This window comes from Hemitrygon akajei, chromosome 32 (assembly GCF_048418815.1).
Source record: "Hemitrygon akajei chromosome 32, sHemAka1.3, whole genome shotgun sequence".
Taxonomy (NCBI): Eukaryota; Metazoa; Chordata; class Chondrichthyes; order Myliobatiformes; family Dasyatidae; genus Hemitrygon; species Hemitrygon akajei.
In genome coordinates, this window is record NC_133155.1 from 8,192,305 (window position 1) to 8,208,712 (window position 16,408).

Sequence of the window (16,408 nt, forward strand, 5' to 3'; positions counted from 1 at the left end):
GCTTCGGCCTTTTGGGAACCGCTGGGTTTCCCGTGTTGGAGAGAGAGAGAGAGATTGGTGAGAAAAGGAACACTTGCCCGGGTCCTTACGAAGCAAAGCTGTGGAATCAGGAGAGCAGGCTTTCCTGTTGTTAGTTAAAAACGGTTTTCCGTGATTCCAGCCACAAACTCCCGATTCGGAATCTAACGCACGTGGCTTCCTTCAAAATGGCTTCCCGCTCCGACGGGATTGCTATCATGTCTCCTTGGTGTGTCTAAAGGGGTCGTCCCCCTCAGACCCTCCTTTATACTTCCTCATGGGATCGCAGGTGTCAATCTCTCTCTCAACCTCTATCCTCTGCATAGCACCATCCAGAGACAGAGAAGCAGTTTCAGCGACAGGTTGCTATCGATGCAATGCTCCTCAGACAGGATGAAGAGATCAATACTCCCCAATGCCATTCGGCTTTACAATTCAACCGCCAGGGGTAAGATATGTTAAAGTGCCGGGGTTAGGACTGAGCTTAAGTTACCATTCAATGTATTTTAGTAAACTATTTAAGAACTTTTTAAAAGCTATTTATTAATGCTTTTTGAGAGGGTGATTTTAGATGCATATCATATTATACTGAGTTAAGTATTGTATGTAATTAGTTTTGCTACAATAGGTGTATGAGACATTGGAAAAAATGTTGAATTTCCCCATGGGGATGAATAAAGTATCTATCTATCTATCTCTATCTAACCAGCCCACTTTGCCCGAGGGCTTTACATGTGGTCTTCATGAGACAATAGTCAAAGTTGCCTTATTCTGCAACCCGGTGGAACGCGGTATTCAGCACGTCTCTCTCTCTCTCCCATTTCCTGTGTCTATTCAGCACGTCTCTCTCTCTCTTGGGTCATTGACCCACCCCTTCACTAGGGCTCTTGCGATTCTCACAAAGGAGGTGGCTGGTATCATAACAATACAAGGAAAATATGCACTGTGTGTTTAAGATCCAAACGTTACTTAAAATGTTATGATGCTGCGGTCCCTCTTGGTTTGGCCGTCGCTAGGTGGGTCGGCCCTGGGGCAGGCGGGGGTTTGGCGGCTCCCCGGACCCCGCTCTCGTCTTTGCTCGGGAAACTCGGTGCTGCGGAGATGTACCTTCAAGCTTCACGCCACACTAGCCTCAATCGATTCCTGAAGGAATTCAGCGTAAGAGTGTCCCTTAAAGGGTGTCTCAGACTGAAGAGTTGTAAAAGAGGGAACCATGTCACTAACAGCTGGTTTGAAAACTGATTATGAAAGGTTGCTTCTGCGCTTTCAGCAAACTGAAAGTGTGCGCTATGAGGAGTTCTCTGTGATCTGGCGAGACATGAAGTTCTCCACTATCTTTTATGGAAAAATGGGCAAAATTGACAGGAGGACTTTCGCAAAGGAAGCACTAGCTCTGGCAAGTCGATACTTTTTCCCTCCTTACAGCTTTCAGATCCGGTTAGGAGGCTTATACCTTCTTTATGGACTGTACAATACACAGCTTTGTCAACCTAAGGAAAAGATAAGGATCGCATTGAAGAATTGGGATGAGGTGGTCAGTTGCCAAGAAGAAATGGTGAATGCAGAACATTTTGATGCTGTGTATGTTCTGAAAACACTTCTAAATGACAAAGCCTTCCATTTCACAGCAATGCCAACATTGCTAACTTACAATAGAAAGAGGAAAAAATTACCCAATGATGATGTTAATGAGAACTTCCGGGAAAAGTCTAATTTGGTGTCCGAGCTTATTAGTGCTGAAGCTTTAGAGGAACTCACAAATGTCCATGAACATTATCAAGCTATGAAACATACAATCTCTGCAAACAAGGCACAGCTGGACAAAGCACTGAGCTTAATTCGAGGGAACTTTGTGTTAGATCTGAAGAACATTGCAGTGGAATTCCAACAGTGGCAAGAGAACAAGAACTTAAACTTAACTGACCAGTCAGGAATCCCTGTTCCTGAAGATGATGAGCCTAAAGCACACAAGGGTTCCGGGCGTGCACAGACCCTAGCAGAGATAAAGTCAAAATCATTTAGTTCCATAGTCAAGGTCTCAAGATCTAGACGGCACCGGCAAGTAAAGACTGAGTCTGATCAGACAATCGAAAAGAAACCAACAAATGTGAGAAATTCATCAGTGAAAGATCAAGCCAACAAGAAAGAATCTCCACCATCCAAGAGAAGACGGTGACAATGAAGACAGTTTTGAATAATACATGTAGAATGACCGGGGTCAAAGCAATAATCTCTGCACCTTCAACAACTCCAGTGGGGGTGGTCAGAAGTAAAGCTGTGTTTGGAACTAAGCAGATCAAAGTAGCAATCCCATCACAACATCACAATGCTGGTGGTTTGGATCTATGTTGCACATTAAAGTTTTGTATTTTCTCTGCTGAAAATGGATAAATATCTTTTTTATGTTACAAAAGCAAAGTCTTGAATCATATCCAAATACTGAATTGTAAGAGATCCTAGATTTGTCTTCAAGTCTTGTAATGTGAAATTCATGCAGTTCTCTCCAGTGGTTAAAGAAGGTAGGTTTAGGGGAAATTGTGCACTTTGCCTCTTTCCCCACCTTAATACATTTATCACTTGCTCTTCAGAGTAGAACTTTCTGTACTGCGTCCCAACAACTGATGGACACAGAAGAGTATTGTCAGTTGAACCAATGTGATGCTTAAATTAAACTTGGTTGGAATGAAAAAAAAATGTTATGATGCTATTGACATATGAGTTATAATTGAGTTATCACTATGTTCATGCGAGGAAAATATGCGCTGTGTGTTTAATATTAAATTCGTTAGCTACACCCTTTTAGAAACCAAATTGAGTGTATTAGCCACTTATAAGTGACTTATAGTTGACTTATCGCCTATATTGCGATCGTGATTAACACCCCCCACCCCCATCGGCAAGAACATTGTCAATATTAAACCGGTCCTTGGTGCAAAAAAAGGTTGGTGACCCCTGGGGGTATGGGACTTATTTTGCCACCAGAGGGCAGCCTAACCAACAAACCTCAGTCCAATAACTTAAAAATGCCGGAGGCTGAGCCAGATAATTGAATACCACTTCCTGTGCTTTGTTGTGTTTACCTCTGGTGCCCTGTCGTGTCTTTGTGGGGGGGGGGGGGGGGGGGGGGAAACAAGAATTTGATCAAAAGCAATTTGGGAGTTACATTGGGGTGTTTTACAGGAGTTTTAAATTGTGATCTGCCTAATGAAGACGAAAGAGACTGCAGATGTCTGAACCCAACAAAGCAGAAAGCAGTGTAAAATCTCAGCAGGTCAGTCAACATCTGCAGAGGAAGAAAGTGCAAGTCTGTAACTTGGGTTGAGATTCTGCATTGTGACTGAGAGGGAAGAGATTGCCCCTACCTAGCAGGTGGGATGAGGCTGGTTGGTGATGGGTGGAACTAAGTATGGAAGCAGGTGGCTGAAAGGGAGGGGGATGAATTCTGAAATTGGGATGTCCTCTAGTGTTTTCACACAGACACACACCCATCCACCTAGTTTTCTTCTACCTACGATCTGCACAATCATTGACAGGATTCGGCGCAGCTGCTGACAGTTTCTGCTGGAGGAATTTGGCAGGTCATGCGGCACCTATGGAGCCAGTCAACCTTCCTCAAGTTTTAGCCTGAAATGTCGACTGTTTGTTCCTCTGCACGGATGCTGCCAGACTTGGTGTTTCCAGCATTTTGAGTGCGTTGCTCAGGATTTCCAGCGTTTGCATGTTCCCTTGTGTGGCTGGTATTTTCCTTTCCCATTCAGTTGATGGAAGGTCCAGGTCATTAATGAGAGACACTGTTGACGCAGAAGTGCAGACAGTGGCAGCTTGGGTTGAGGTGGGAAAAGTGGAAAATACCAACACGAGGTACCTCAGTAAAACCAAAATTCTGAAATCTCTGTGAGTGGAGGGCTTTATGGACCTCCGTTGGAAGCAAAATAATTGAGAGATGGGACTTCGATTTTAAAATATATATTTAGATATGCAGCACAGTACAGGCCCAACAACACACCTATTTAACTTTAGCCTAATCACAGGACAATTTACAATTACCAATTAACCTACTAACCGGTCCTTCGGACTGTGGGAGGAGTGCGGAGCACCAGGAGGAAACTCATACGCACACAAAAAGAATGTGCAAACTTTCTTAATAGGGGACGCTGAAATTTAACTCCAAACTCCCTCCAATATTGCCCGAATTAGGGAGCATGCCTTATGATAACAGGCTGAGTGAACTCAGCCTTTTCTCCTTGGATCGACAGAGGATGAGAGGTGACCTGGTAGAGGTGTATAAGATGATGAGAGGCACTGATCGTGTGGATAGCAAGAGGCTTTTTCCCAGGGCTGAAATAGCTAACATGAAGGGGCATAGTTTTAAGAAGCTTGGAAGTAGGTACGAGGGGTTGTCAGAGGTAAGTTTTTCAAATATAAAGTCAAGTCACATCTTATTGTGATTTCAACCATAACTGCTAGTGTAGTACACAGTAAAAACGAGACGACGTTTTTCAGGATCATGGTGCTACATGAAACAGTACAAAAACTATACTGAACTATGTAAAAATAACACAGAAAAAAGCTACACTAGACTACAGACCTACCCAGGACTGCATAAAGTGCACAAAACAGTGCAGGCATTACAATAAATAATAAACAAGACAATAGGCACAGTAGAGGGCAGTAAGTTGGTGTCAGTCCAGACTCTGGGTATTGAGGAGTCTGATGGCTTGGGGGAAGAAACTGTTACATAGTCTGGTCGTGAGAGCTCGAATGCTTCGGTACCTTTTCCCAGATGGCAGGAGGGAGAAGAGTTTGTATGAGGGGTGCGTGGGGTCCTTCATAATGCTGTTTGCTTTGCGGATGCAGCATGTAGTGTAAATGTCCATAATGATGGGAAGAGAGACCCTGATGATCTTCTCAGCTGACCTCACTATCCGCTGCAGGGTCTTGCGATCCGAGATGGTGCAATTTCCAAACCAGGCAGTGATGCGGCTGCTCAGGATGCTCTCAATACAACCCCTGTAGAATGTGGTGAGGATGGGGGGTGGGAGATGGACTTTCCTCAGCCTTCGCAGAAAGAGAGTGGTGGGTGTGTGGAATGCAGTGCTGGTGACGGTGGTAGAGGTGGATACAATAGGGTCCTTTAAGACACTCTTAGATAGGTACATGGAGCTTAGAAAAATAGAGGGCTATGCGGTAGGAAAATTCGAGGCAGCTTCTAGGGTAGGTTACATGGTCAGCACAACATTGTGGGCCGAAGGGCCTGGAATGTGCTGTAGATTTCTATGTTTCAATGACCCAAGTGGTAATAGTGTCGCACTAACCACTATGCTGCTGAAGTGCCCTTATCTGCTGCTGCTGTTGCCAGGAATAATGCAAAAATGCACAGAGAGGCAACAAGGAGAGAGCAGCCCGAGTGTATGAACATGGCTGAAGATTTTGCTGCAGAAAACCCAAGTCTGTAATTGCATTGTGCATCATACGGATCCAGAAAGGCTGTGACAACTGAACACGTTACTTATGAGCAGAGATTGGAGAAGCTGGGCTTGTTTTCCTTGGAGTGGAGGGGGCCGAACAGGAACGGTTCGAAGAACACCATGTTATGAGGGGTATTGACGGTGAGAAACTATTCTTCGTGGCAGGGGTATCAAAGACCAGACGGCATGGGCTTCACAGCAATAATAAGTTTAGAGGAGATCTTTTATTTTTATTTATTACGATATAGTGCAGAATCAGCCCTTCGAGCTGGGTCACCCTGGAACTGATTTAACCCCAGCCTAATCAGTTTACAATGACAAATTAACCTGCCAACGGGTATGTCTTTGGACTGTGGGAGGAAACCAGAGCACCTGGAGAAAACCCAGGCGGTCACAGAGAGAATGTACAAACTCCTTACAAGCAGCAGTGGGAATTGAACCCCAATCGCCTGTACTGTAAAGCGTTTTGCTAACCACTACACCACGGGAAAGGACTTCTTTTTCACCCAGTGAGTGGTTACAATCTGGTGCTTTCACGATTTTTAAAGAAGGCTAGTGTTTGAATCACCAAGGCATTGCAGTCTATGAACATGGATTATGTAAATAGGATTAGTGTAGATGGGTGCTTGATGGGTTAGTATGAACACGATGGACTGAAGAGCCTGTTTGTGTGCTGTGTGACTTTGAAGTAGAAACCCCAGCGTTTGTCATTTACCAGATTCAGAATCAGGTTTAACATCACTGCCATATGTCATAGAGTCATAGAAAAGTACAGCATAGAAACAGGCCCTTTGGTCCATCTAGTCCATGCTGAGCCATTTAAACTGCCTATTCCCATCAACCTGCACCAGGATCATAGCCCTCCATACTCCTACCACCTATGTACCTATCCAGACTTCTCTTAAACATTGAAATCATGCTCACATGCAGCTCCATCACCCTCTGAGTGAAGAAGTTTCCCCTCATGTTCCCCTTAAACTTTTCATCTTTCACCCTTAACCCATGACCCCTCGTTGTAGTCCCACCCAACCTCAGTGGAAACAGCGTGCTTCCATTTACCCTTTTTATACCCCTTCGCAATTTTGTTGGTCTCTATCAAATCTTCTGTCAATCTTCTACATTCCAAGGAATAAAGTCCTCACCCATTCAATCTTTCCTTATAACTCAGGTCATGGCATTTATTGTTTTGTGGCAGCAGTACATTGCAATACATAGTAACAAAAACTAATAATCACAATAAAAAGTATATCTAAAATTAAATAGGTACAGTAGTGCAAAAAGAGAGGGAATAAAGAGTGAGGTCGTGTTCGTGGGTTCATTGTCCATTCAGAACTCTGATGGCAGAGGAGAAGAAGCTGTCCATGAATTGTTGAGTGCATTTTGATGACCTCCAGATAAGTAAATGACACATAGGCAATGCTACCTTAGGAATGTAATCAGGAACTATTTCATTTATGTCGATAAAGAGCCATGTGGGAACCGCTACCAGGATAAAAATATCAATATTGCTCAGAGTTTCACACAGGATTGACGTGTTAATTGTAACAATGACAACTGCTGATCATTAATTGCTCTCTCACGCGTCACTCATGAATTACTGACACTCCATAGGATCATCATTCTATTTATTTAGAGACACACTGCAAACACTTCCTTCCGGTCCAACGAGTCGCATCATCCATTGACTCAATTATTTAACCCAAGCCTAATTAATCATAGGCAAAGTTACAATGACCAATTAACCTACTAACCCATGCGTCTTTGGATTGTGGGAGGAAACTGGAGCACCTGGTGGAAACTCTTGCAGTCATGGGGAGAACGTATAATCTCCTTACAGATAGCGCCAGAGTTGAACTCTGACCTTCGATGCCCTGAGCTTTATTAGCATTGCACTAAGTTCTATGTGACTGCGGTACCCTTGCTACTGTGGTACTAATAACTGATTACACTGGTGATTCCTTTCGTCTTTACGATGCAGAATAGTATTTAATTACTTTTTGCTCAATGCCCTTACAACCTACCCTATCAGTCACTTTCTATTTATAGTAAGTTACCACTTTATCAGGTACACCTGTGAACCTGCTCACTATTGCAAATATCTAATCAGCCAATCATGTGGCAGCATGATTATTGACTGTGTATTGATTGGCTGCATCACAGCCTGGTTATGGAAACACTGATGCCTTTGAACAGGAAGTCCTACAAACGGTAGTGGATTTGGCCCAGTACATCACGGGTAAAGCCCTCCAACCACTGAGCAGATTCTGAATGAAACACTGTCACAGGAAAGCAGTATCCATCATTAAAGATCCTCACCACCCAGGTCACGCTCTCTTCTCACTGCTGCCATCAGGTAGAAGGTACAAAAGCTTCAGGACTTGTACCTCCGGGTACTACCCCTCAACCATCGAGTTCTTGAACAAAAGGGGATAACCACACTCACTTGCCTATCCATTGAGATGTTCCCACAACCAATGATTTCACTTTAAGAAATCTTTATCTTGTTATCTCATGTTCTCATTATTTATTGCTATTTATTTATATTTGCAGTTTGTTGTCTTCTGCACTCTGGTTGATCTTTCATTGATCCTGTTACAGTTACTATTCTGCAGATTTGCTGAGTGTGCCCACAGGGAAATGAACCTCAGGATTGTATATAGTGACATGTATGTACTTTCAGCTTTGAACTCGATGCATAAAAGCATGCAGACATGGTCAAGAGGTTCAATTGTTGTTCAGACTAAACATCAGAATGGGAAGAACTGTGATCAAAGTGACTTTGACCGTGGAATGATTGTTGGTGCCAGATGATCTCAGAAACTGCTGACCTCCTGGGATTTTCACGCGCGACAGTCTCTAGAGTTTAAAGAGAATGGTGTGGGAAGCAAAAAAGCATCCAGTGAACAGCAGTTCTGTGAGTGAAAACACCTTGTTAATGAGAGGGGCCGGAGGAGAATGGCCAGATGGGTTCAAGTTGGAGGGCCACTGTGACTCAGATAACCAGATGTTACAATGGTAAGGAGAAGAGCGTCTCTGAACACACAGCACGTCGAACCTTGAAGTGGATGGGCTACAGCAGCAGAAGACCATGAACATACACTCAGAGTAATTCACCTACTCTCTGTGTAACTGCATTACTGTGATATTCTGGTGCTGCTGTAACTTATTTTCTGCTATTTATCTATTTAATACCGGTTTTCCATTAGTGTCTTGTTTTTATCTACTGCTTTGTTTGATTGCCTGGGAGGAAGCCAAACAGAGTTTCATTGTACCTATGTATAATGACAATAAAGATCATTCAATTCAATTCAAACATGAAACAATCTCTTTCGAGTGACAAAAATCTGGAAACCAATGTGTTCTTCAAAATTAGCTTAATTATTTAGTTTAAAAAATCTTTCACTAAAGATTTATGTGAGATGTGGGACTTCAGGGTAGCTGACAGTCTCCCCGATGACTACACCTCCAGGAAGTGCACCCAACTTCAGCTCCTGACAAGGTGGAGGAACTGGGAGTGGTGCTGGATGACCTCCAGGGTCACCTGGGAGGCTGAAACCCTTATAGATGAGTCTTTTACTAAGGTGGTCACACCCACAGTGCGGGATACAGATAATAGATGGGTGACCGTGAGGAGAAGTAAAGGGAATGAGCAGTCAGTGCCATTCCCCTCAGCAACATACCCCTTTGGATATTGCTGGGGGTGGGGGGAATTACCTATCAGGGTATCAGTGGCACTGTGGTCAGCGCTGACGCTCAGCAGCGAAGGATAAAGTCAGGAAGAGTGATAGTGATAGGAGACTTGATAGCCAGGGGTACAGACAGGAGATTCTGTGGGTGTGAAAGAGAAAGTAGGATGGTGTGTTGCCTCTCAGGTCCTGGGGTGCAGGGCACCTCAGAGCTGCTGCACTGGATTCTTAAGAGGGAGGTCGTGGGGCACATTGGCACTCATGACACAGGTGGAACAGGGGAAGAGGTCCTGCGCAGTGAGTTTAGGGAGTTAGGGAGAAGCCTGAAGAATGGGACCTTCAAAATAGTCACCTCTGGATTTCTTCCAGTGTCAGGTGCTAGTCAGGGCAGGAACACAACGACAGTACAGGCGAATGTGTGGCTGAGGAACTGGTGCTGAGGAGCAGGGTTTCGGATCATTGGGATCTCTTCTGGGAAGGTATGACTTGTACAAAAAGGATGAGTTGCACATGAACCTGAGGGGGACCAATATGGCTGGGTTGGGTTGATCTCCGATCTTGGCAATTTACTTGCAAATGTTTCGCCGGCACAGAAGGGAGACATCGTCAGCGCACTTGTTGATTGGCCTTAATATTCTTTTCAGTCGTCGTTTTGGAAACCCAGTTGTGATGTGAGGAGGAAATCTTGGCTGCGCGGCAAACTTCATGCATTGTGGTTTGGAATTTTGCCCACATTTGGCTCACAGATAGGATTGAGGTCTACGTGCTTGCTTAAGGTTTGTTGACAAAAAACTGCGCTTCTAGGAATTCCCTTCCATGCCGCATATTTGATTGCGACGTGACTTTCACTGATACCCAGTGGAATTTGTGCACTCTTGATCTTCGTGGGTAGAGACCGGGGAGAGTTGGTCACGACGCTTTCCAGCCAGTTGATGCCCATGCAGCCGTGTGGATAGTTTTCTCCCAGTCTGGTCATTTGCTAAAGTCCCTGGCAATGGACTTGGTAGACAACATTGGTCTTTGCCCTATAGCTTAGTTCGTTCTTTTGGTCTGCAAAGTATCCTCCTCAACATTGCTATCGGTTTATATGTGACCGTAATTCTATGTTCTTGGAGCAGTTGGACCTGGCCATTTCTGAGATAATTCGAATGTATGGAAGTTCAACCCGGACAATTCCTTCTTGGTTGGTACGCTGTCGACCTTGTAGGCATCTTGGTGTGAAGTTCCACGGGGATACGCTTCGTGCGAATACTTTAAAGAGATGTTTCTCCTCTTCATCCTTTAGTTCGGCGGTGCTACAGTGCGTCTCCGCTCTTTGGAACAAACTTCTGATACAGCTCTTCTAGTGTGCAGTTGGACCAATATCTGTACTAGAGCTGTGGGGGAGGGTTTAAACTAAGTGGACAGGGAGAGTGGGAACCTGAGTGATAGGGCTGAGGACGGGGCAGTTGGTATACAAGTCAACGCAGTGTTTAGTGAGACTATGAGGAAGGATAGGGCAACATTGCAGTCAGTAGGGTGTGGTGAGATGTAGCCTGGGGGCAAAATTGAAAACATGACAGGAGGTGTTATATTTGACTGCACGTAGCACATGGAATGAAGCAGATGATCTTGTAACGCATTTAGAGTCTGGCAGGTATGACGCGGGCATTACTGAGACATGGCTGAAAGAAGATCATAGTTGGGACCTTAATGTCCACGGATGGATACACCTTGTATCAAAAGGACAGGCAGGTAGGCAGAAGGGGTGGGGAGGCTGTATTTGTAATAATAAAATCAAATCCTTACAAAGAGGTGACATAGGACTGGAAGATGTAGAATCCTTGTGGGTAGAGTTAGGAAACTGCAAGGGTTAAAAGACCCTGATAGGAGTTGTATACAGGCCCCCGAACAGTAGCTAGAATGAGGTTTATAAATTTCAAAGGGACATAGAAAAGGCATGTAATGGGAGAGCCTAGGACCAGAGGGCGCAGCCTCAGTATGGAGGGGTGCCATTTAGAACAGAGATGGGAAGGCATTTCTTTAGCCAGAGGTTAGAGAGTCTGTGGAATTCATTGCCACAGGCAGCTATGCAGGCCAAGTCATTGAGCGTATTTAAAGCAGAGTTTGATAGGTTCTTGATATAGGCATCAGGATATGGGGAGACGGCAGGTGAATGGGGTTGAGAGAGATCATAAATCAGCCATGATGTCATGGCAGTGCAGACTCAATGAACCGAGTATCTTCATTCTGCTCCTATGTCTTATGGTCTAATGAAGTTCACCTAACAGCCAAATTTCATTCACCAAAGCAGAGTGTGAAAGCAGAGCTAGAGCTCTGAAGTGGATAGAAATCTCTGAGGGTGGCACTAATAGGAATGGTGTACTTTGCGGGGATATTACAGAATGAGAAAATGGATAAACCTTAAATTCTTTCATTTTTCATTACACAAAGTGAATATTGTACAGTCAAGAGTGAGCATGTAAATTTAAAGCAGAGGTTAATAGATTCTTGATGGGTCAGGGCACGATGGGATACAGGGAGAAAGCAGGAGACTGGGGCTGAGAGAAAATTGGATCAGCCATGATGAAATGGCGGAGTAAACTCAATGGGCCAAATGGCCTTATTCTGTTCCTATATCTTTTGGTCTTGTGGTCGAAGATTTAATCACTGTGGCAGACTTCTTACTTTTTTGGGATAATGTCTTCCCTGACGGGGGTGGGGGATCACTCTGCTTGGCAGATGAGACTTGCGGCTGTGAAACAATCTCAGGTTCTAGGGCCTCCTCTGTGGTGGTTGTAGGAGTTGACTCTGGGACTGCGGGAAGTGGTTCTGACAGCTTGGACACCTTTCTTCTCTAACAATTGAGTCTTCTCTCCTCAACTGATTGATGTGTTGTCTCCGGATGAACGTCAAATACAATCTCTGCTGTGTAGGGGAGTGGTCCAGTTCTGTCCCTGCTCTTGCCAAGTACCCATTTTTGATCACCTCTGTAGTCCCTCACCAGGGCGGCTTGTCCAGGAGCGAAACATCAAAGCTCCTTGTTTGAGGAGCCCTCAATTTGCCTCAGCTGTTTGTCCTGCGTACTCCCGAGGAGATCCAAGTGTGAAGGCAAAAGATGACCCAGGAACAGCATCGCTGGCGAGTCGTCGGCTGTGGAGAGTGCTGCGTTGCGATGCGCGAAGAGGAAATTGACGAGCTTCTGGTTCAGTGTCAGTGTAGTGTGTTCTGCTGACACTGCTCACAGTGTGTTCTTTAGACTCCAGACAAGCCTTTCCGCCAAGCCATTTGTAACTGGATGGTAATAAGTCCTATTCCATTCATCTTCAGGAATGATTGAAACTGTTCCACAGCAAACAGTGGTCCATTGTCACCAACTAAGTGTTCTGGTACACCAATCCCTGAGAAGGGGCTTCTCAATACACTAGTTGTGTGTGAGGCCGTGGTGGAGGCTACTGGGAATATGTCTGGCCACTTTGTAGCTGCATCCAATGCTGTCATTCCTGTGTCCACATACACTATGTATTTCTTAGATACAACTCATAATGAATTATGTAACCAACAAAGAATGCTTATTCAACAATATATTTGCAATATTACTCAAATATTAAATACACACTCTATCTAGGCCTTTCATTATTTGATAGGTTTCATAGAAACATAGAAAATAGGTGCAGGAGTAGGCCATTTGGCCCTTCGAGCCTGCACCGCCATTCAGTATGATCATGGGTGATCATCCAACTCAGAACCCTGTACCTGCTTTCTCTCCATACCCCCGATCCCTTTAGTCACAAGGGCCATATCTAACTTCCTCTTAAATATAGCCAATGAACTGGCCTCAACTGTTTCCTGTGGCAGAGAATTCCACAGATTCACCACTCTCTGTGTGAAGAAGTTTTTCCACATTTTGGTCCCAAAAGGCTTCCCCTTTATCCTTAAACTGTGACCCCTCGTTCTGGACTTCCCCAACATCGGAAACAATCTTCCTGCATCTAGCCTGTCCAATCCCTTCAGAATTTTATACGTTTCAATAAGATCCCCCCCCCCAATCTTCTAAATTCCAGTGAGTATAAGCCTAGTTGATCCAGTCTTTCTTCATATGAAAGTCCTGCCATCCCAGGAATCAATCTGGTGAACCTTCTCTGTACTCTCTCTATGGCAAGAATGTCTTTCCTCAGATTAGGGGACCAAAACTGCACACAGTATTCTAGGTGCAGTCTCACCAAGGCCTTGTACAACTGCAGTAGAACCTCCCTGCTCCTGTACTCAAATCCTTTTGCTATGAATGCCAACATACCATTTGCCTTTTTCACCGCCTGCTGTACCTGCATGCCCACTTTCAATGACTGGTTTACAATGACACCCAGGTCTCGTTGCATCTCCCCTTTTCCTAATCGGCCACCGTTCAGATAATAATCTGTTTTCCTGTTCTTGCAACCAAAGTGGATAACCTCACATTTATCCACATTAAATTGCATCTGCCATGAATTTGCTCACTCACCTAACCTATCCAAGTCACCCTGCATCCTCTTAGCATCCTCCTCACAGCTAACACCGCCGCCCAGCTTCGTGTCATCCGCAAACTTGGAGATGCTGCATTTAATTCCCTCATCTAAATCATTAATATATATTGTAAACAACTGGGGTCCCAGCACTGAGCCTTGCGGTACCCCACTAGTCACTGCCTGCCATTCTGAAAAGGTCCCGTTTACTCCCACTCTTTGCTTCCTGTCTGCCAACCAATTCTCTATCCACATCAATACCATACCCCCAATACCGTGTGCTTTAAGTTTGCACACTAATTTCCTGTGTGGGACCTTGTCAAAAGCCTTTTGAAAATCTAAATATACCACATCCACTGGCTCTCCCCTATCCACTCAACTAGTTACATCTTCAAAAAATTCTATAAGATTCGTCAGACATGATTTTCCTTTCACAAATCCATGCTGACTTTGTCTGATGATTTCACCTCTTTCCAAATGTGCTGTTATCACATCTTTGATAACTGACTGTAGCATTTTCCCCACCACCGATGTCAGACTAACCGGTCTATAATTCCCTGGTTTCTCTCTCCCTCCTTTTTTAAAAAGTGGGGTTACATTAGCCACCCTCCAATCCTCAGGAACTAAGGAGAACTAATCCAGAATCTAAGGAGTTTTGAAAAATTATCACTAATGCATCCACTATTTCTTGGGCTACTTCCTTAAGCACTCTGGGATGCAGACCATCTGGCCCTGGGGATTTATCTGCCTTTAATCCCTTCAATTTACTGAACACCACTTCCCTACTAACATGTATTTCCCTCAGTTCCTCCATCTCACTAGACCCTCGGTCCCTTACTATTTCCGGAAGATTATTTATGTCCTCCTTAGTGAAGACAGAACCAAAGTAGTTATTCAATTGGTCTGCCATGTCTTTGTTCCCTATGATCAATTCTCCTGTTTCTGACTGTAAAGGACCTACATTTGTCTTGACCAATCTTTTTCTTTTCACGTATCTATAAAAGCTTTTACAGTCAGTTTCAATGACATCACCCTCATTCTTCTAAACTCCAGTGCGTGCAGGCCCAGAGCCATTGAATGCTCCTCATATGTTAACTCTTTCATTCTCGGAATGATTTTCCTGAACTTTCTGTGAACCCTCTCCAATGCCAGCATATCTTTTCTTACATAAGGAGCCCAAAACTACTCACAATAGTCCAAGGGTTGTCTGACCAATGCCTGAGAAAGCTCCAGCATTTCATCCTTGCTCTTATATTCCAGTCCTCGTGAAATGAATGTTGACATTACATTTGCCTTCCTCACCAGTCCATTAGTACTCTGACCAGTATCTCGGTCCAGTTATATACTGACCAATCTCCCAGTTCCAATGGACTTTGAGCAATATCTCAGCCCAGCAACTAGAACTGCACAGAGAACCCCAAATGTGACCCAAGCAAAGTTTTATATAGCTACAATACAACTGGCCTTCTTTCATAACCAGTGCTCTGTGCAATGAAGACAAATAAGCTACGTGTCTTTTGCATCAGCCAATCTGATTGTGTTGTGAGCTGTTGGATCTGGAGATGATATTGTCCAGAAAGCTCTTTGGAAGCCAAGATTCAGGCACAGTTTCTATGGTTACAGCAAATTTATTAGATTTTCAACATACTATGTCAGATAGAGTCAGACTGTCCCAACAAGGCAAGGCAAGTAACGAAGGACAGGAATCTTTGTGTTCCTCATTTGCACTGCACACAAGTTTATATTGGTTAGATAAGGGGCTGCTATCACATCTTAGGCTTACAGGTAAAGAAACTGAAAAATCTACTAAAATTTTTCAGACGAACAGGTGATCATAAGCAAACATAAAGGAAGTTAAACTGCAAAAAAGGTAACCATTTAAACAGCAACTCAGACCCTAATCCAATAGAGCTATGGAACCGCGTCGTGGTAGTGTCATGATTAGCACAATGCTCTCTCAGCTCAGGGCGTCGGAGTTCAGAGTTCAATTCTGACATCGTTTGTAAGGAGTTTGTATGTCCTTCCTGTGGAGTGTGTGGGTTTTCACCGGGTGCTCCGGTCTCCCCCCACAGTCCGAAGACATACCAGCTGGTCATTGTAAATTGTCCTGTGATTAGGCTAGGGTTGAATTAGGGTTGCTGGGGCAGTGGGGTTCGAAGTGCTGGAAGAACCTATTCTGCGCTGTGTTTCTAACAAATAAAGATCTCTCTGCATATCAGTGCTTCTCCAAGAGGACCACAGCCCTGTCATGGTTTGGAGGCTTGCGTGCCTCGATGACCTGGAGAGTTACGTTGGCTGGAGTCAGGGCTTTATGCTTTGGCTCTTGGTAGGGTCACCCATCCCAGACAGGTCAAAGGGTAGAGGCCAGACTAAGGGTGGTCCACCGGTCCACCAGGTGCAGGGGCTCAGGCATGACTGGTGAAAAGAAAACAATTGCGGAAGCAGCAATGTGGAATCCTTCTACATCTGAGTGCGACGATATTCTTGAGTCTCCGCCCAGGGCTGACAGTAGGGAAAACTGAGAGGAAGCTACTGACACAATGAAGGAAGCCCTGAACATCACCAGAGATGGAGGACCTTCACTGTTGCCCTAAACGGCAGTGGCATAACGAGCGATAAGTAACTATATCAATGCTGTTAAGGATACTACCATTTACTCTACAACTTTCCTTTTGCACTTGACCTTCCAAAATGCACCACCCCTATACTTGACCATGTTAAGTTCCATCTGCTGCTCCTGCACCCAAATCTCCAA

The 16,408-nt window shown here is 44.5% G+C and overlaps 1 protein-coding gene across 1 annotated transcript; it reads left to right on the top strand.

The window, feature by feature from the left end:
• The first annotated feature begins 1,039 nt into the window (after positions 1-1,039).
• LOC140719546 (snRNA-activating protein complex subunit 1-like) lies at positions 1,040-2,712 on the top strand. The gene has a single exon (XM_073034234.1). The coding sequence runs from the start codon at positions 1,232-1,234 to the stop codon at positions 2,192-2,194; it is 963 nt and encodes a 320-aa protein (XP_072890335.1). The 5' UTR covers positions 1,040-1,231; the 3' UTR covers positions 2,195-2,712.
• Positions 2,713-16,408: the final 13,696 nt, after the last annotated feature.